At 35.8% G+C, this 22,628-nt stretch overlaps 1 protein-coding gene across 1 annotated transcript in view; it reads right to left on the bottom strand.

The window, feature by feature from the left end:
* Positions 1–22,394, bottom strand: part of LOC115284893 (uncharacterized protein C8orf88) — a 39,776-nt gene extending 17,382 nt beyond the window's left edge. The window contains exons 1-4 of the mRNA XM_029931350.1: positions 22,344–22,394; positions 17,154–17,252; positions 15,165–15,238; positions 3,252–3,327 (exon numbers count right to left, since the gene is read on the bottom strand). Of these exons, the coding sequence (XP_029787210.1) occupies positions 3,252–3,327; positions 15,165–15,238; positions 17,154–17,226 (223 nt within the window). The 5' untranslated portion in view covers positions 17,227–17,252; positions 22,344–22,394. The remainder of the gene's footprint in view (positions 1–3,251; positions 3,328–15,164; positions 15,239–17,153; positions 17,253–22,343) is intronic.
* Between the last annotated feature and the right edge of the window lie 234 nt (positions 22,395–22,628).

The raw sequence follows: 22,628 nt of genomic DNA, 5'->3' as shown, positions 1-22,628 counted from the left end.
AAATTACAGTAGAGTAGAAAATATGTGCAAATTGTATACCTGATATGTATATATCTGATAAGAGCCTAGAATCACATATCTGATAAGGGTCTAATATATATGCATATTATATGCATTATATATATATATATATATATATATATATCTCAAATATCTTATTACACAAGCTTATGAGAGTGTATGTGTATATGGAGGGGGAGAAGGGAAGTGAGCACGGACAGGGGAGAGGGAAGAAAGGAAAGTAGCAGAAAGAAAGTAGTTTGAGAGTCTAGTATCCAGAACTTTTATAAATCAACAACAATAAAATAACCCAATTAAAATATAGTTCAAGAGACTTGGGGAAAAAAAGAGACTTGGATAGAACTTTCTCCAAAGAAAATACATAAATGGCCAATAAGCACAGGAAAAGACTCTCAATACCATCAGTCATTATAGAAATGCAAATCAAAAATCAAAATTACAATGACATACCTTCACACCCCCTGGAACGACTATTAAAAAAAAAAAAGATCCTAACAAGGAAGTCAGGAAATTGAAACCCTCACACATTGTTAGGGTGAAAATAAAATGGTGTAGCCACTGTGGAAAACATCTGGAGAGTTCCTCAGAGAAGTTAGACATAGAATTACCATACAACCTGGCAAGTCCACTCCCAGGTATATATCCAAGAGAAATGAAAACATGTGTTCACACTTGTACAAAAATATTTACAGCTATCTGTAAGAGTCACCTTAAGGTGGTGACCGAGCAGCCATTCTGCTGTAGGTCGGAGAAAAACTCCATGCACCGATGGCCCCCCACCCACCACCTGCAGACCTGGACTGTCCCGGGCCAGTTTGAAAACAGCCAATCATGAAGCTCCAGCTTCCCATCACCCTGACAGAGGAGGCAACCTATTCGATCCTGCCACGTCCCTGAAATGCCCTTATTTGATGATCTGCCCCACAAGATCAAACCCAGAACCCCCTCACCCATAAAAACCCCACCCATCGCCTACCAGGCGCGACTTTCCTGACTCCCCACTCCCGGGGTCATGAGACCTTGCCCAGGGAATCGCAGATCCCAATAAAGGCTTTCTTGGCTCCATAACCTGGTCTCTTTCTTTCCTCCCATCTCTGCCTCCATCTATTAAATCTTACACTATCCATCATAGCCAAAAAGTTTACAACCCAAATGCCCATCAACTAAGAGATAAATAAAATGTATATCCATACCAGAGAATATCATTCAGCCATAAATGGGAAGAATGAAGTACTGATACATGCTATATATGGATGAACCTTGAAAACAGTAAGTAAAAGAACTCAGACACTAAAGGTCACATATAAGATAATTCCATTAAATGAGACACCCAGAATAAGTATATACATTAAGACAAAAAGTAGACTAGGGTTTGTGAATGTCTGGGCAGATGGGAGAATGGAAAATGACTACTTAAGGGATTTGAGGTTCCTTCTGGGATGATAAACATGTTCTGAAACTAGAGAGTGGTAATGACGGTACAATACTGTATTGAAAATGACCAAATTATACATTTTTTAAATGGTTTAAATTGTGAAATGGTAAAGCAGGTGCGACTTCCCTGACTCCCCACTCCCGGAGTCAGAACCTCGCCTGGGAATCGCAGATCCCAATAAAGGCTTTCTTGGCTCCATAACTCTGTCTCTTTCTTTCCTCTCATCTCTGCCTCCATCTATTAAATCTTACAAGAAGTTTCCTAGGAGGAAAAATATACCAACTGATACACTGTGCATTAGAAAAATATTACAGGTAAGAGTAACAGAATTGTTGGAGCATTTAAAGGGAAATGTTAACCAGAGTCACAGAGAAAAACAATGCAAACATTAGCTCCAAGAAAAAATGATGAATTGTATGCAAAAGATATGTACCTCTTGGCTAAGCAACTGTATAATTTATAATATAAAGAGTGATAATGCTTTCACTAAAACTTGTGAAATAACTATATGGTGGGAAGGAGAGAAAGAAGGATGAAGAAGTGAGGGAAGTGACATGGAAGATATAAGTTCTCATTTTCCAAACCAGGCTGCCAATATAGAATATCAAAAAATTTAAAAGTTGGAAGCAATTTAAATTTTATTTAGAAATATGGGGGCGCCTGAGTGGCTCCGTCGGTTAAGCATCTGACTTTGGCTCAGGTCATGATCGCACAGTCGTGGGTTCGAGCCCCACGTCGGGCTCTGTGCTGACAGCTAGCGCAGAGCCTGGAGCCTGCTTCAGATTCTGTCTCCTTCTCTCTCTGACCCTCCCCTGCTCACACTGTTTCTGTCTCTCAAAAATAAATAAAAACCATTTAAAAAATTTAAAAAATTTTTATTTAGAAATATGGAGTTAAATACTAGAGAAAAAAGGTAATAGAGTATTTTCATAACTTTTAAACAGAAGATTTACAAAAATTTGGAAACTAAATTAATTATTTTTATTTCATTAAAAAGTAGCTGGTAGGGGAGACTTTGGTTATTCCCAAGAACAGTTCTTTCCTTCTGGTTTAGTAATGGAATTAGCAGGCTACACAGCTAAAGATTACATTTTCCAGTCTGCTTTGTACAGCATGACTAAATACTGGTCAATGAGATACTATGTGAAAGTGATATATGCTACTTTATGGGTCACACTTTTAAGGAGAATTACCTCTCCCCTCCTTCCTGATGGCTAGATAGGGAACACAATGGTGGAAAAAGGCATTCATCTTGGGCAATAAGACAGAAGCTATACATTAAAGATAGCAAAGCCAGGAGGCTGAGTCAGGTAATACTTCACCGGAGCAGAATTAACACATCAGCTCAATTATGAGCTGATACAGAAGATACAGAAATAGGGGCACCTCAGCTCAAGCCATGATCTCATGGGTCTTGAGTTTGAGTCCCACATCAGGCTCTGTGCTGACAGATCAGAGCCTGGAGCCTGCTTCAGATTCTGTCTCTGTCTCTCTCTGTTCATTCGTGTTCTCTCTCTCTCTTTCTCAAATATAAATAAACATTAAAAATTTTTTAAATAATAAAAATACTTTAAAAAAAGATACAGAAGTAAACTTCTATCTTGTTTAAGCCTTGTTATTACAGTCTCTCCTCTAAAGCAGTCACACCTATAGCATGATTAATATAGACAGAAATCAACCAAAAAAATATAATAAAACTTCCTGTGCACACGTAAAGTTTGCAGCTAAGCAAATATCAACTTACCATGATTACTAAGACTCCCTACAAAATTTAGGAATTGTGGTAAAAATTTACCTTTTTTAACTGGAGACTGATGTTGCTGTTGTTCATTATGACCTTGAGAAAAGGCTTGCATTCCATTCGTCTTACTCTATTGAAAGAAAAGAAAATATACCTTTTAACTATGGCCTAAAAGTTTAATATAACCTCTTTTTTCTACCATCCAAAACGATATTCCTAAACAATCAAAGTATCAGGCAAGACATATTTCTGGTCTTAAAGGATAAGCAATCTTGTAAGAACACTTATTAAAAGTAAGCAAAAAAAATCTTTCAATATATATTCATATATCTTTAACTATCTGTCATGATCTTAAACTAACTCCTCTTCTGATTCCATGCTCAACAGGAAGTACCCTGATTACAATTTAGCTTCCCATAAATCTCCCTAGTGCATATAATACACCAGGTGGAACCAGTAAGAATGTCAGAGCACAAGACAGCAAGATTTTTCATGATAAAATAATGGGTTTTATGATTTTATAAATCAGTTTCACAAAGTTGGGTCAATATAATTTATTGATCATCTCTTAGAGCACCGGGATGGCTCAGTCAGTTGAGCATCAACTTTGGCTCAGGTCATAATCTCATGGTTTGTGAGTTTGAGCCCTACATCAGGCTCAGTGCTCCCAGCACAGAGCCTGTTTTGGATCCCCTACATCTCTGCCCCTTCCTAGCTCATTCTCTTTCTCTCAAAAATAAACATTAAAAAAATCATCCCTTATGCTGACAAAAATCAGTTCGCAACAGTAGGCCATACTCTGAACCATGGTAATTCATTAAGGTAGGTTTCTCTGAAGACATCTATCCTGAAAAATGAACACCTCTATCACTGTAGTAACAAGTTGTAGCCCTTTCCTTAAATATTTGCAAATTCTACCACAGTAACTCAATGAAGTCAGAAAGTTATCTAACCCTACAACATAATGAAAGGTAATGAGATAATTCTACGGTACTGAGTCACCAAAGTAAGTTATCAGGAAAAAAAAATCAAATTTTAGCAAAATTTTTATTTTTAAGTAGAGGTAGAAAAAATACACAAACGCCAAAGATATTCACTCTCCAAAGTTTTTCTTCCTGGTAGATTTAATAAACTATAATATGGATTTTATTGTCCTTTTTAAAAATTATTTTTAATTTCAAAATTTTAGCAGAAGCACACTTCACTCACACTAAAATACAAGTCTAAAATCAAATTGAAAAGTAAACTTTAATCTGAAAAAAAAATTTTTTTAAATAGTATCTAAAAGAATAAAACACCTAGGAATAAATTTAACCAAGGTGGTAAAATATTTGCATGTGGAAAACTATAAAGCACTAAAGAAGTTAAAAATGACATAAATAAATGGAAAAATATCCTGTGTTCATAGATTGAAATAATATTGTTAAAAAGCCCTTACTACCTAAAGTGATCTACAGATTCAGTAAAATCCCTTTCAAAATTCCAATAACAGTCTTTATAGAAATAGGAAATGCAGTCCTAAATTCATATTAACCACAACAGACCCTGAGTAGCCAAAATAACCTAGAATAAGAAGAACAGAGCTGGAGGCATCACACTTCCATACTATATTACAAAGCTATACTAATCAAAACATTATAATACTGACATAAAAAGACACATAATGGGGTGCCTGGGTAGCTCGGTCAGTAGAACATGCAACTCTTGATCTTGGGGTCGTAAGTCCCTTGATTCAGAGATTAAAAATCTTGAAAAAAAACACATAAATTTGTGGAACAGAATAGACAACTTAAATAAATTCATGCAAATAGTCAATCTCTGACAGGGAGCTAAGAATACACAATGCAAAAGGGATAGTCTCTTCAAAAAATCAGTGTTGAGAACATTAGATATCCATGTGCAAAAGTGAAACTGGACCCTTACACTATACACAAAAATGAAACAAAATGGATCAAAAACAAATAGAAGACCTGAAACCATAAAACTCAGAGAAGAAAACATATTGAAAAAGCTCCTTGACACTGGTCTTGGCAAAGATTTTTGGGGTATGTGTCATAACCCGGCCACCGGGGCCTCCCCCGCCCGTCCGCTGCTTCCACCCCGGGTTGGGGCGGCACTTGCAGGTGCCACGGTGCGCTGGCTCCTCCCCGGCTTTGAGCGAGCCTCCGTCGCGGGTCCTTCTCCTGAGGGAGGGAGAGAAAAACAGGGCAGGAGGGAGAGGGAGATGCAGAGAGTAAAGACACAACTCACGGGTTTTAGATCAGGAGAAAGAGAGAGAGCTTTATTCAGAAAACTGTCTCTTATGAAGGTTTCAAGGCGGGGAAAACAAAGCAGCTGACCAAGGTCAGTTACCAGGTAAACAGAGTCAAGCATATCAAAAGAAGCGCCCAGACTTGCCTTTGCAATGCTGGGGACGGGAAGCTAGCACTGAATAATCCAAAATACGGTTTTGATCTTTTGTGCACCTTGGCCACTCCACGTCTTGCCCAGCATGACAGACGCCAAAGTTATTTTGACCAGGAAATGGCAATCTCCAGCCTCCAGATGCAAATCTTGTTTACTGGTTCACTCTCCAGAGAGTGATAAGCCTTGCCTGAGGCAGACAGAAAACTTGGCAGTCCCCAACAGGTATGACATCAAAAGCACAAGCCACAAAACAAAATTAAGTAAGTGGGACTATATCAAACTAAAAGGCTTCTGTACAGCAAAAAGATCAATCCACAAAATGAAACAGCAACCAACAGAATGAGAAAAAATATTTGCCAACCATATTAGCAGACTGGGGATTAATATCCAAAATATATAAAGATCTAACACAACACCATAGCAAAATAATAATAATAATAATAATTTAAAAATAGGCCAAAAACCTGAATAAACATTTTTCCTAAGAAAACACACAAATGGCCAAGAAACACATGAAGAGATGCTCACCATTGCTAAATCATCAGGGTAATGCAAATCAAAACTAGACTGAGATAGCACCTCACACTTGCTAGGAAGGCTATTATCAAAAAGACAAGAAGTATGTGCTGGCAAGAATGGGAGGAAAAAGGAATCCTTGTACAATGTTGGTGGGAATGTAAATTGATTCAGCGATTTTGGAAAACATTATGGAAGTTCCTCAAAAACTTAAATGTAAAACTCCCATAAGATCTGGCAACCCCACTTCTGGGTATACATCCAAAGGAAATAAAATCACTGTCTTGATGCATTCCCATGTTCATTCACTGCATCATTATTCACAAGTCAGCAGATGAATGGGTAAGGAAAATGTGATAGAGATAGATGAAAAAAATATAAATAGAGTATTATTCACCCATAAAAAGAGAAGAAAATCCTGTCATATGTGACAACATGGATGAACCTGGAGGAAATTATACTAAGTGAAATAAATCAGACACAGAAAGATAAATATTGTATGATCTCACTTATATGTGAAATTTTAAAAAGTCAAACTCATGATATTAGAGAACAGAATGGTGGTTGCCAAGAGTGGAGGACAGGGGAAATGGGGAGATGCTGGCTAAAGAATACGAATTTCCAATTATAAGATAATCAGCTCTAGAGATCTAATAAACAACATGGTAATTATAATTATTATTATATATTTAAAACTTTAAAAGTGTTCCCACCACACAAAAAATTGGTAACTGTGTGAGGTGATGAATGTTGTTATAAATATATCACGATGTATACATTCATTAAATCAGGTTGTACACCTTCATAAAAAAATCATGTTGTATATCTAAATATATTCAATTTTTGTCAACCATACATCAAGGAATCTGGAAAAAGATGTTCTTTATCATTTATGCATATATTAACAACTAAAAATACTGATTATTTCAAATCTTTCATAACATGTAAGAACGTATATCTAAAATTTTGTTAGCTTATCTCAATTATCATATTACAATAAAGTAATAATCTTACAAATTTATAATCTTACATAATCAAATCAATAAAATTTGAGAATTCTATAATGAAGATATGCAGAAAGTGTGATAGAAGGAATGAGTAGGAGGAAAAAGTTGGCTTAAAAATGTCAGGAAAGGTTTTACATAGGAGGTGATGCTTAAACAACACTTAGAGGATTAGGCTGGCCTGACTAGTGAAAAGTGAATGTTTATGGAAGAAAAGACCCCTATGCTAGAAAATACAAAGAGTGGAAAGATATGACAACATTGTTAAGTTGTTTATTCTTCCCAATTAATCATTAGACTCAAATTCTAATAGACTTTCTGTAGAAATTGGTTAAGTTCACTTAAAACTTATATGGAAATGCAAAAGACCTAGACACTTGAGACAAATGTGAAAAAAAATAAAGTTAGTGAATTTTCACTATCTGAAATGAAGGCTTATCATAAAGCTACAGCATTCTGTAAAGTGACATTGACAAAAAGATGGACATAGGAGACCCATGTACAGTGTGTAACTATAGTTAACAATATTGTATTGTAGAACTGGAAGTTGCTAAAAGAATAAATCTTAAATGTTCTCACCATAACAAAATGATAATTATGTGAAATGAAGGATGTTTTGATAAACATTCTGCAACGTAATACATGTATCAAATCATCATCACACTGAACATCTTAAACTTACACATGTTACATGTCAATTAAAGGGGAAAAAGTCATATAAATCAATAAATAGAGAGATTAGAAATAAACACACATGTATGACATACTAATTTTCTTACAATTCAATGATAAAAAGACAACCCAAATATTAAAAATATGCAGAATATTTGAACAGACATTTCACCAAAAAGAAAAAAAGAAAAATACACATGGCAAATCAGCTCATGATAAGATGCTCAATCTCATTAATTAGGGAAATGCAAATTTAAAATATAAATAGAGGATGCAAAAATCCTCAACAAGATACTAGCCAACTGGATCCAATAGTACATTAAAAGAATTATTCACCATTACCAAGTGGGATGCAGGGCTGATTCAATATCTGCAAAATGATCAGTGTGATACATCACATCAAGAACCACACGATCCTCTCAATAGATGGAGAAAAAGCATCTGACAAAATACAACATCCTTTGTTGATAAAATCCCTCAAGAAAGTAGGATAGAAGGATCATACTTCAAGAAGTATGTCATAAAAGCCATATATGAAAGACTCGCTACTAGTATCATCCTCAATGGGGAAAAAACTGAGAGCTTTCCCCCTAAGGTCAGGGATGTCCACTCTCACCACTGTTATTCAACATAGTATTGGAAGTCCTAGCCTCAGCAATCAGACAACACAAAGGAATAAAAGGCATCCACATTAGCAAAGAGGAAGTCAAACTTTCACTCTTCGCAGATGACACAATACTCTATATGAAAAACCCAAAAGATTCCACCAAAAAACTGCTAGAACTGATCTAGGAATTTAGCAAAGTGGCAGGATATAAAATCAATGCACAGAAACAATGAAGCAACAGAAAGAGAAATGAAGGAATCAATCCCATTTACAATTGAACCAAAAACCATAAAATGCCTAGAAATAAAACTAAAGAGGTGAAAAATCTATACACTGAAAACTATAGAAAGCTTATGAAAGAAACTGAAGAAAGCACACACAAAAAAAGGAAAAATATTCCATGTTCCTGGATTGGGAGAACAAGTATTTTTTAAATGTTGATACTACCCAATGCCTACACATTCAATGCAATATCTATCAAAATGACACCAATATCCTTCACAGAGCTAGAATAAACAATCCTAAAATTTGTATGGAACCAAAAAAAAAAAATCCCAAAGAGCTAAAGCAATACTGAAAAAGCAAGCTAAAGCTGAAGGCATCACAATCCTGGACTTCAAGATGTATTATAGAGCTGTAATCATCAAGACACTATGGTACTGGCACAAAAACAGAGAGCCCAGAAATGCAACCACAAACATATGGCCAATTAATCTTTGACAAAGCAGGAAAGAATCTCCATTAGAATAAAGACAGTCTCTTCAGCAAATGTTGGGAAAATTGGACAGCAACATGCAGAAAAATGAACCTGGACTACTTTCTTATACCTTTCACAAAAATAAATTCAAAATGAATGAAAGACCTAAACAAGGAACCATCAAAATTCTAGAGGAGAAAGCAGGCAAAAACCTCTTTGTCCTTCGCTGCACCAACTTCTTACTCAACACGTCTCCAAAGGCAAGGGAAACAAAGGCAAAAATCAACTACTAGGGCCTGATCAAGATAACAAGCTTCTGCAGAGCAAGGGAAACAATCACAAAAATAAAAGGCAACCAAAGGAACAGGAGAATATATTTGCAAATGACATATCAGATAAAGGGTTAGTATCCAAAATCTATAAAGACCTTATGAAACTCAACAACCAAAACAACAAATAATCCAGTGAAGAAATGGGCAAAAGACATGAAGAGACACTTTTCCAAAGAAGACATCCAGATGGCCAACCGACACATGAAAAGATGCTCAACATCACTCATCATCAGGGAAATACATATTAAAACCACAATGATATACCACCTCATGCCAGTCAGAATGGCTAACATTAACAACACAGGCAACACAGATGTTGGCAAAGATGCAGCAAAAGAGGCTCTCTTTTGCACTGCTGGTGGGAATGAAAACTGGTGCAGACACTCTGGAAAACAGTATGGAGGTTCCTCAAAAAGTTAAAAATACCCTATGACCCAGCAATTGTACTACGAGGTATATATCCAAGGGATACAGGTGTACTGTTTCAAAGGCACATGCACCCCAATGTTTATAGCAGCACTACTGACAATAGCCAAAGTACAGAAAAGGCCCGAATATCCATCAACAGATGAATGGATAAGTAAGTTGTGGTACACACACACACCCTGGAGTATTACTTGGCAATCAAAAGAATGAAATCTTGCCATTTGCAACAATGTGGATGGAACTAGAGGGTATTATGCTAAGTGAAATAAGTCAGAGAAAGACAAGTATCATATGACTTCACTCATATGTGGAATTAAGATACAAAACAGATGAACATAAGAAAAGGGAAGGAAAAATGCTATAAAAACAGGGAGGGGGACAAAACATAAGGATCTCTTAACTACAGAGAACAAACTGAAAGTTGCTAGAGAGGCTGTGGGTAGGGGGATGGGCTAAATAGGTAAGGGCTAACACTTGGGATGAGCACTGGGTGTTATACACAGGGGATGAGTCACTGGAATCTACTCCTGAAATCAATATTGCACTATATGCTAACTAACTTAGATGTAAATTAAAAATAAATAAATAAATAAAATATAATTAGATACTAATGTTCACATACTAAAATGGCTAAAAAGTGGTAGGTTCTAAAGCAACTGGAGCTGGTGCATATTACTGGTGGGAATGTAAGATAGTACTCCAGAAAACATACTGCCAGTTTCTTATAAAGCTAAACAAACTTCTCATAAAACTCATCAACTCTACTCTTGTGTGCTGTGTGTATGTCCATACACAGACTTGAACACAATCATCCATGGTAGCTTTATTCATATCTAAAAATTAGATACAATTCAATGTCCACCAACTGATGAATCAACAAATCATTCTATATTCATAGAGCAGAATGCTATTTCACATTAAAAAGAAATCAACTATAGCTCAGTTGGTTAAAAGTCTGACTCTTGGTTTCAGCTGAGGTTATGGTCTCACAGTTCATGGGTTCAAGATCTGCTTTCAGCTCCACACTGTCAGAGTGGAGCCTGCTTGGGATTCTCTCTCTCTCTCTCTCTCTCTCTCTCTGCCCCTCATCTGCCCTTGAAAGAAAGAAAGGAAGGAAGGAAGGAGCCAACGATAGATATATACAACATTAAAAAAATCTCAAAACTATTATGCTGAGCAAAACAAACAAAAAAACAAACAAACAAGCACCAAAGGATATATACATGTGATTTCATTTACATGACATTCTAGAATAATTAAAACTAATTTGCAGTGGATGCCTGGAGCAGGAGGGGGCATTAGGAGTCAGAGGATCCAGGGATGGTAAATGACTGCTAAAGGATATAAGGGCACTTTGTGGGAGAAGATAAAAATGTCCCATACCTTCATTGTGAGGTTGGTTACATAGGGTATATATTTGTCAGAACTCATTGAACAAATGGGTTCACTTCATGGTAAATTACACCTTAATAAAGATGGTTTAAAAATGCAGAGGTGCATGGGTGGCTCAGTTGGTTAAGGGTCTGACTCTTCTTTTTTTAATATTTTTTTGATGTTTATTACTGAGAGAGGAACAGAGCATGAATGGAGGAGATGCAGAGAGAGAGAAAGAAACAGAGATTCCGAAGCAGGCTCCAGGCTCTGAACTGTCAGCACAGAGTCCGACCCCATGAACCATGAGATCATAACCAGAGCCAAAGTCAGATGCTTAACCGACTGAGCCACCCAGGTGCCCGGGGCCTAACTCTTGATAGAGGTGCATGGGTGGCTTAGTTGGTTAAGGGTCTGACTCTTGATTTCGGCTCAGGTCATGATCTCAGTTTGTGAGTTCAAACACCACATTGGGCTCTGTGCTGACAGTGCAGAGCCTGCTTGAGATTCTCCCTCCCCCTGCCCCTCCCCAGCTTGCACTTTCTCAAAATAAATAAATAAATTTTTAAAAAATACATAGTAAACAGTGTCCATCATATATGTGGCATCTCTTACATTGGTTATGGTGGCTTTTACATGATAACTGAAGCAGCACACAAAATTTAAGTTTAGGAATATATTTAATTACATGATTTGATTTTTCTCTATAAAATTTGTAATATTAATATTTCCTTTTTTACACAAACTTTTTTTAAACATTTATTTATTTTTGAGAGAGAGAGAAAGCACGTGAGAGTCAGGGGTGGGCAGAAAGACAGAGGGACCAAGGTTGCAAAGTGGTTCTGTACTGACAGTAGCGAGTCCAATGCAGGGCTCGAACTCAGAAACCATGAGATCATGACCTGAGTTGAAATCAGACACTTAACAAACTGAGCCACCCAGAGGCCCCACACATAAAGTTTTTGGAAGAAGATCAATAGCTCTAAAAAGAGTTATAAACTTTATCATTATATTAATTAAGGACATGCTAACTGTTAGAATAAAATATTATAATAACGTATAAAAATTAATATAAAGCAGGAGTAATTAAGAGATCATGATACTGACAGAAAGACATGCATACAGATCAATGGAACAGAATAAAGAGCCTAGAAAAAGACCCAATGTATACGAAAACTTATTGTACAATAAAAAAGTCATAAGTCTATATGGAAGTAAATTATTCAATGAATTATACTTTACAATTGGTCATCTACATGAAAAAATGTAGATGTCTTAAAAAAAATTTTTTTTTAATATTTATTTATTTTGAAGGAGAGAGAGACAGAGTAAGAGCAGTGAAGGGGCAGAGAGAGAGGGAGACACAGAATCTGAAGCAGGCTCCAGGTCCGGAGCTGTCAGCACAAAGCCCGACGCGGGGCTAGAATTCATGATCCATGAGATCATGACCTGACCTGAAGTCAGAAGTTTAATCAACTGAGCCACCTAAATGCCCCAGATATCTATCAAATACAAAAAAGTCAATTTCAGGTAGACGATACTGAAAATACGAAAGCAAAAATTTTAAGTTAATGGAAGAATATGTAGGAAAATATTTTTTGATGTTAGAGATGGGAAGACTTCACAATGACATAAAAAGTGAAATCACGAAGAAAAATACATAAATATTTAAAACTTCTGAACAAAAACAACATGAAAAAGAAACAATTCTCTCCTAGACCATATGCCGAGGAAAGAAAATATTTGCTCTGCATATAAGAAAATCAATAATTAAAATCCAAAATATATTTTAAAGGAATACAAACCAAAAAGAAAAAGACAGCCCAAGAAAAATGGGCAAATGATATGAACTGGTAATTCAGAAAAGAGAAAACACAAATGGCCAAATTAAACATATAAAAAGATGTCCAACCACTTCACAAGTAATAGGGACTTAAAAAATGAAAACCAACAAACAGAAATGATTTCTCATCCATGAAGCAAGACAAAATGTTGAAGTCTGACAGTAACAAGGTAAGGACGTAGAAAAATCAGACCCCTCATGCACTGCTCATACAAATCACTTTGGAGAGTAATTTAGCAGCAAATAAAAACACTGACGATAAGGTTACCTGCTACCATACTACTTCTACTTCAGTTTTACACTGCAGAGAACCTCTCAAACATGGATAAAAATATGTGGATTGATGTTCACTGTAGCATTTATTGTAATAATAAAAAAAAGTGCCAAGTCCTCCAAAAGAAAATGGAACCAAAAAATGTAGTATTAATATATGTAGATTTTTTATGTCAGGATATATAGAACTGCTTTATTCATTTTAAAAGTTGCCTAATATTCTATTTCTTATGATCATACTTACGCTTATGCATGCATTATTTATTTCTAGAAGTATCTAGGTAAGAAACTGGTAGAATGGTTACTTCTGATCAGAAGAAATCAGTGACAAGGGGATAGAGACTGCAGGAAAATTTTCCATTAAATGCCATTTTGTATATTTTCAATTTTGATTATTTTACTTAGCCAAAAAGATATTTTAAAACATAACCCTCAATGAAAAAATGGCAAAAACACATGTGGGTATAGTCCTATTTACATAAAATTACAAAAGAGTTAAGACAATTCTATTTATTGTAAAAAAAAATAGTATGAATATATTCATGGAAAAAATAAATTGACAATAATTCAGAAGAAGGTGAGGAGGAGGGTAAGACAATGGGAGGGTGGTAGGGAGCACGGTGCACACACAGCCAGGAGAACTGCTGCACGTACACAGCGAGCAATTACTATATGCCAGACATGGTGCTGCCTCCTCCTTACACTGACCTATTGGCCCCATTTTCAGGTGAGGAAACTGAGGCTCTGAGAAGTTAAAGAAATCACTCATGCAAGGTCAAAAGGCTTGGAAGTGATAGGACTGGGGCTCAAGCTCATCTTTCTTTGGAACCCTGTCATGTGGCTGTGTGTCCCTCGGACCAGCCACCCATTCTCTGGGCACATCTCCAGGATTGGCCCTAATACACACACATTTAATGCAATGCTTGGGGAAGGCAGGAAATAGGATTCCATTGCACAATGAGAACTATTCTCATACACCCACACATGGAGTAAGAGGAGGGTTGTGAAGAAAATGAAATAGTGGGATTCTACTCTTGAAGCCAAGACAACACTGTATGTTAACTAACTTGAGAATAAAATAAGATAGGGGCACCTGGGTGGCTCAGTTGGTTAAGTGTTTGGCTTCCGACTTCAGCTCAGGTCATGGTCTCATGGTTTGTGGGTTCAAGCCCCGCGTCAGGCTCTGTGCTGACAGCTAGGTCAGAGCCTGGAGCCTGTCTTCATATCCTGTTACTCCTCTCTCTCCCCTGCTCATGCTGTCTCTCTCTCTCAAAAATAAATTAAAACATTAAAAAAAGAGAGAATAAAATAAGATAAACTAAAATTAAAATTAAAAAATTTTTTAAATGAAACAAAATGGGCTAGTAGAGGGATATATAAGGTTTGGAACATTATCTTATTCAGGTTTTTTCTTTAACATTTTCTAAAACAAATATAACAAAATGTTTAGATTTGAAAATGCTGGTAATTTTCTTTAATATAATTTCAAAAAGTATATAAAGCATAGGACACCTGGTGGCTCAGTCAGTTAAGCATCCAACTCTTGATTTTGGCTCAGGTCATGATCTCACAAATTGTGAGTTCGAGCCCTGAATCTGGCACCACACTGGCAGTGCAGAACCTGCTTGGGGCTCACTCTCCCTCTCTCTCTGCCCCTCCTCACCCCTCTCTCTCAAAATAAATACATAAACTTAAAAAAATTCAAGAAAAAAAAAAAGCATATAAAGCACCTAACACAGTACCTGATACAAAATACTCATCTAACAAATGTTACTTTCCAGTCTGCAATGCCTTATTTTATTATAATTTCTTGGACTTACTCTGCTAACTCCACTTTGTAAGCACTGAGTGTTGCATGGATATTCGTTTTGAAAGTTGAAAGGGAATACTACTCCTGTTAGAAGAGAAAAAAAGAAAGCTACATTAAATACCCATTACCATAGCCTAAAAATCTGAAGTATCCAAAATATTCTAATCACTGTTTTGAAATATTTTCTGATGGTTCATCTACTCAACAAACATTCATTCAACACTATGAAACACTGAAATGTCACCCACTATATTAGGGGGATGGGCAAGTAAGTGTGAAAAGAGTTCAGAGATAAAAGAGTTCATGGTCTAATTTAAAAAAACCTCCAACAATTACTATGATAAAAACGAGTTATCTGAGAGGTACAGAGAAGATACAATGGCTTTGTAATATAGAAGAAAGTTTTGCAAAAGGAAGTAATTCTATCTGGGTCTGAAAGAAAAAGAATTTGGGGGGGATATGAGCTAGTTAGGGAGTACATAAGTATATTGGAAAAGGACAAAAATAATTTCTGATTTATTACACTTTTCTACCCAATAAATCTACTCTTTTCTGGATCTTAAGAGGATATAACTAAATAAGAGATGAGCCCACTACCTTTAACTCCTACAACAGCCTTAGAGGGGAAGGATAAACAAGAAACTCAATCTGTACAGATGAGGGAGTGAGAGGTGCTATTAAAAGGCTGGTCACAGAAAGAGCTGGTGCCAATGGCTTTCTACCCTTCCCTTTACAAGAAAATCTGGGACTTGACCCTAAACAATTGCTTCTTCAGAACATCAGAAGGAGATGCATCAGAGTGTATTGGGGTGCAACTCTTCATTTTGGCTCAGGGCATGATCTCACGGCCCATAAGATCAAGCCCCATGCCGGGCTCTGTGCTGACAGTGTGGAGCCTACTTGGGATTCTGTCTCCCTCTCTCTCTGCCTCTCCTGAGCTCAGGCTCTCTTTCAAAAATAAATAAACATTAAAAAAGAGAGAGAGAGAAACAGGTGATGACATCAACACTGCTAAAGCGATGATCCAGAAGATTCTTTAATTTCATTTGTCTGTCTTAAGTTACACAGCCATCTTCAGAAGAAACATGACCAAAGTAGAGACAATCTTCCTTGCAAAAAACCAAAGATGGGAGAATAAATAGAAGACTGAAGAACTGGTGACATAACTATCTTTTCTGCTTCATCTTTCCACCCAATAAAAGAGCTATTCTAAATAGCCAGGAAACACAGTTGGACACATGTACTAAAGAGTATTTTAATAGGAGAGATTTATATACTTATTAAACTTAACTAATTAAAATTAGTAAGTCATTAATTAAATGTATATATTATTTATACACACACACATACACACCCTTAAGTTAGAATATAGAAGCCATTCTGGCAATAATGGAAAACTAAAAGGTGAATATTCCAATTTAGGAAAAATTATTTCAATAATTTGTCCAAAATACTAATTACATGAGTAAAAGAGAAATTTTTAATTTTAGAAATTTTTGTTAAGATTTTCTGAAAAATAAGACTATATGTCCCAGCTCAAGTATAGCCCTAACCTGTAACTGTTGTTTTGCTCGTATTAATGAATTAATTCATCCCTTCATTCATTTATATGCAGGTAGGAATTTTTTTTAAGGCTAATTCTCTCTCCCTCATTATTGCTCTACAGTGACCAGAATCATAGGGCACAATCTGTATTGAGAATATCATTCTAAGCAGAAGCCAGTTAACCATGAAAATGAGAAATGAAAAAATAATGCATAAAGCTTTACTCAGGCAAGACCTATGCTTTCTACCTGTGCTAGACTGGTAGACTATGCACCAGTAGACTAGTAAGTCTTTTTCTTTGGTAATACTTTTAAACTCTTCAAACAAAGGAGATCATCAGTTTTCTTTATTTTTAATCCACTGTAAACAATTACTTTATAATCAGTTAGCCTTTTAAATACTATTTAGCCATTATCCAATTAATATTTAAAGATGTATACCCAAGATTACTTACCAGGGGGAGAAGTCAGATGACGAATAGGTCTTGCTGGTTGAAGCGGTTTACCAATCAATTTTTTGGTTTCCATTATCACAAAGACCTTGAGGTTCCATACTTGAAGAGGGAAAAATGCATCTTATCTTTTTGACATGATAATCAAAATGCTTTAGCATTTATATATATACATATATCACATTCATTTGAAGATACTTTATAAGTTAAGGAGTTTAGGTGGAAAACAAAATCATAAGCCTTTAAAATAATATGTGACAATCTTTATAGCATCTGTCACAATGGAACGTTCCCTCTTTTAAAATGTTTTACTCCCTTAACTTCCCTCACTTTTCTTTGATTTGTTTCCTATTTCTTTGACTACCTCTTCTAACTTCCTTAGCTAATTCCTTTTCCTTTCTCCAATGAAATTTATATTTCTTCCAAATTTGGCTTTGATCCTCTTCATTGACCTACCTGATCTAGTCTCATGATTTCAACTACCTATCTACATGATAAACATGCCCTAATTTATACATCTAGCACCTACCTTTCTTTTAAATTCCAGTTCTATTTTTCTAAAGATATTTCCACTTATATCTTATCACAGACACCTCAAATTCAACATACCCAAAATCAAATTCATTATTTAGACTCCAAAGATGTTCCTCCCACTGCAGTCCTTAAAGTCTTCACCAACTCCCTCCGACCAACTTTGGTGAAATAAGATCTAAATAAGAGCCTCCATACCATTAGTCTCTAACTCCTGTCCAGTCTACTTCCAAAATATTTCTCAAAACTATTTTCTTCATACCTACCACTACTCTTTTAGTTCCACAATAACTCTGAAGTCATCTCCCTGATCACTCTGTCTGATTTAAATACTCCCTAGTCTCCCTATGTTCCTGGGACACAGTGAACATGCCCACATCATGGCATTAAAGAACACTGTACTCTACTATAATGACTGATTTGTCTTCCATACTTGGCAAAAGTGGGGAGCAGATTCTGTAAGTGAGGAACAATATTTTCATTCACCCTCTTTCCCTGGCAACTAACACAGTACCTGGACTGGATCCAAAGTAGGTGCTGAACAAATAGGTGAATGTAACCTCTTTCTCTCCAAACTATGATCCCTTTACATACACACAGCTGCTTAAGAAACTTCAGTGCCTCATCACCTCCTGGATTACTCAACAGAAACAGAGGCCAACATCCATGTGCCACGCAGAGTAAACTATTTACCTAAGTTATATTATTTAAGATTCAGAACAACTCTCCCAATTAGGCACAATTACAAGTTAAAGCCGGAGTCTCAGGTCAGCCTACCTGTTGTTAGTATTATGGCTCCAGCACCTAGTTATAATCATGGAAAACAACAGCCTCTACCTCCTAGATTTGAAGACTAAAGAATATATATGTATAAAGTATTAGCACAATGTCTGGCACACAATAAAGGTTCAATAAATGTTAGCTTTATTATTTTTAATAATACTAATTTTACAGATAAGGCTTGGAGAAATTAGGTATCTTGCCCAAGGTGCTGAGTCTAGGAAGTGATGGTATGCCACGCTCATGCTTCTGGCCAACGAGAATCAAGAATCTAGCTCAACCTTTTTCCACCCCATATCCAGGCAGAACTGAACAGGTTCTGGGTACGTGCCCTTATGTGCTCACAAAATACTGTGGGGTCTACCCTCTTCCAATGTGCTGCTTACTGCATTTGTCACAATTACCTTTTACCTGACCATTAAATTACAGTTCTATAAAACAGGTCTATCTCCAGTGTCTAGCACAGTGTCTAGAACACGGTGGGTATTTAATAGATGTTGAATTCATAAATGTTATTTTGTTTTACCATATACTTATACGTTCTGGAGTTCCTTCCCTCTCCCTGCTGCTCTTCTCCCAAAGTGCTAGTCACTTTTTAAAACCAAGGTCAAGTTCTTATCTGCTTGGAACATATCCTCCTGTCTCAATGGCAATGCTCAATAAAATAGTTCACATGAAGCCTTCTAGTTCCTAACAAATAGTTGACAGTAAAATAATAACAATAATTTATTGAGTGGGTGAATGGGCTAAATGGGTGATGGACATTAAGGAGGGCACTTGGGATGAGCACTGGGTGTTATATGTAAGTCATGAATCAATAAATTCTATTCCTAAAATCATTATAACACTGTATTTAACCAAGTTGGATTTCAATTAAACAAATAAGTTTAAAAAAATCCTCTAGACATAACTCAAATGTTAAAATCATAAGCTTATAAACAAGTGCAAAAATAATTAACTTTTTCCTGAAGTTTGGAGATAAGCCGGCTAGTATTCCAAATTAATACCCACTGAGCTTTTGCAATGTTTCTCTTAACTGGTATTTCAGCATGGCTATTATCGACCTTCTAAATAAAACTAATGTTGTCCATAGTTTTTGGCAATACAACTTTTATATAATAAGAAACAAAAAAGTTAAAAGCATGTGTAGCAAAAAGATATTTCAGACAAATAAATATTTACTGAACATATTTATGTGGAAGGAAAATTTTAAATAAGGACCAAAAAGCTATATAATGCTGTGTTATTTAATGTTTATCCTAGACGTTTTAATTAGAACCCTTATATTAGCATGTAGTAACTTTCCATCCCCGTTTCCCATATGAAACTAATGAATCAGAATACAATAGAGTACTTTGGCACACACTTTCTTGTTTTTCATTGCTCAGCTGAAATTGAATTGATAGACTGTAAAGTCTTTTCCAGTTGCTGAGCAATGCAAAGCCACAGTATTCAAACTAGGAATTTTCAAGAGTTAGGGAGTTACAGAACTATTATATGATTTTGCAACACAAGTATATAAACAAAAAATAAAAGACCTTTTAGTATCGTCCACCCTTTCAATTTATGGTAGGAAAAATACAGCAAAGGCTCCAGATATATAGATTCACATCAGTTAAGGAAGTGAGAAAAGATGATGCCATACGGTACTCTAATTTTTTAAGTAAACTAGGCCTGCATAGAGACACTGACATTACAGGGAGTAAGTTTCCAAACTTACACAGTATACAACAGCATCATGTCTTACACAGTGTTATTAATAGAAAAGGCAAGTACTTACAGTAAGTAGTTATTATTGTAAAACTGAATCACGGGATTGTAATCCATGAAGGACAGGACTCCACAAACCAAAGCCTAACTCTCAGTTTAGATTAAAAATAATAAAGATTTAATTATAAAATCATTATATAAAATAACTTCTGTCTTAAACTCTAGTGCCTGCTTCACTCACCCAATATAGAGTTCCAAAAGTTTCCTTTGAAGCTACTAATACTACCTAGGGTAGGCATTTATGGTAGCAACTGGCACAAAGAACAACACTTGCAAAAGAAAACAAAATCCTACTTAAAACATAGGATAACAAGTAGTGGGTCAATCATGGAGTTGTCTTTCAAAACTATACTTTGTGGTATAAATATTTTTTAAAAAACATTTTGATCCAATGTCTCAAAATTTTCTTTCTACTAAAACATGCTGAGAATTAGCTACTGAATAGTTTTTTTTTTTCAAGTTTACACATAGTTAACAAATCATCTCAAAGAGCCAACTGCTATGAATAGAATATTGGTCTGCATGTCAGAAAGCTTTAGTTGCTATTCTACATCTAGCAATATTAAACTATCTTAGATTAGATTCCTTTCCTGTTAAAAAAAAATCAAATGAAATATAAATCTTTAAGGACCCACCAACTCTGAAATTATAAATTAAACTAAAAATATAATACAGTGAGATAACAGCACATATACAGACCAAATGGACATAACATCACTATAAAATGTATGCTATTCTTTTTTTTATTAAAACTCCACTTTTGAGGTCCTATTACATGGTAAATGCTTTACATATATTATTTCATTTTGAGCCACCATTAACTGTTGTAGAAAATCATTATTAGTCACCTTACAGATGTAAAACCTTGATGCTCAGAAAAATAAGAGAGATGCTCAAGAGCATCTAGTATTTATATGTGGCAAAAACTGAGAATTTAACTATAAAGTTCATGCCCTTGTCTCTAAACTTGCATGTTTGGTAAGTAAAAGAAAGACACATATGACTCTCTAGTATTCCATATGGACACTGCTTGTACGGATATTTTAAATGAATTATGACAAGGGGCTTTTATATATAAAGACTTGCTGAATAAATGGGCATATATGAATAATTTCCAATTCCTCAATTTATAATTTTTCTTAGAATACTAAATAAATTATAGGATTACTATGCTTTCCTCATTCTGTTTCCGACCTGGGCCGGTTCACCCCTCCTTAGGCAACCTGGTGGTGCCCCGCTCCCGGGAGGTCACCATATTGACGCCGAACTTAGTGCGGACACCCGATCGGCAGAGCGCACTGCAGCCCAGAACTCCTGGGCTCCAGCGATCCTCCTGCCTCAGCCTCCCGAGTAGCTGGGACTACAGGCGCGCGCCACCGCGTCGGGCAGCTTTCCTCATTCTGTAGACATGGTAGAGAGCCATGCTTATTACGGGTCACAACATAAGACACATACTGTGTACTGTATTTAGAAGCTGGACACTAGTGATTTCCAACTTAATTCTGATTTCTTTAGAAAGTGTTGATGGTTCTGCTGTAATTAAGAAACAAGATCATACAGATGAATGATAAGAAATGTGACATATATGTATACATATACACACACTTACATACACACATATACACCGTGGAATATTATTCAGCCATAAAAAAGAATGAAATGCCCTCACTTGCAACAACATGGATGGGTCTATACTATAACGTTAAGCAGAATATGCCAGTCAGAAAAACACAAATACCAAATGATTTCCCTCTTGTGGAATTTAGGAAACAAAATAAATGGACAAAAAGAAAAAGAAAAAAAGATATACCAATAAAATAATAAAATTAAATCAAATTAAAAAGCTAGACCCTTAAATATAGAGAACAAACGGTTCCCAGAGGGGAGGTGAAGGTGGTGCATGAGGGAAACGGGTGAAGGGGATTAAGAGTACGCTGATCCGGGTGGGCGCTGAGTAACACGCAATGCTGAATCACTATGTTATACACGTGAAACTAATATAACAGTGTTAACCACACCGGAATTAAAATTTAAAAATACAATCATATAAAATTAAATAAATAACTTGAGAAGTGTAAAGACCGTGCTTTCATCTACCTCATGCATATTTACCATATGATAGGATTTAATCTCAATCTTCAACCTCAAAATATTATTCGTACAAAGTTAGGATTCCTGGAAACCAAATGATCTTTGCAAGTAAACAGCACATGCTGATTAACTGATAGCTGAAAATAATACAAAGGAAATACAGGGAAGTTAAGAGAGAAAGCAATTAAGACTTAGGTGATAAAAGATATTTGATATTGCACAAATCAGGCTGCCACATGTGAGAAAATTTTAAACTATCAAAAAGTTTTAAGAGGAGAGAGCATTCCATAATATTTTCCATTTCAG

The sequence above is a fragment of the Suricata suricatta genome, unplaced genomic scaffold (genome assembly GCF_006229205.1).
Source record: "Suricata suricatta isolate VVHF042 unplaced genomic scaffold, meerkat_22Aug2017_6uvM2_HiC HiC_scaffold_25, whole genome shotgun sequence".
Taxonomy (NCBI): Eukaryota; Metazoa; Chordata; class Mammalia; order Carnivora; family Herpestidae; genus Suricata; species Suricata suricatta.
This window is presented reverse-complemented; position numbering and strand designations above follow the sequence as displayed.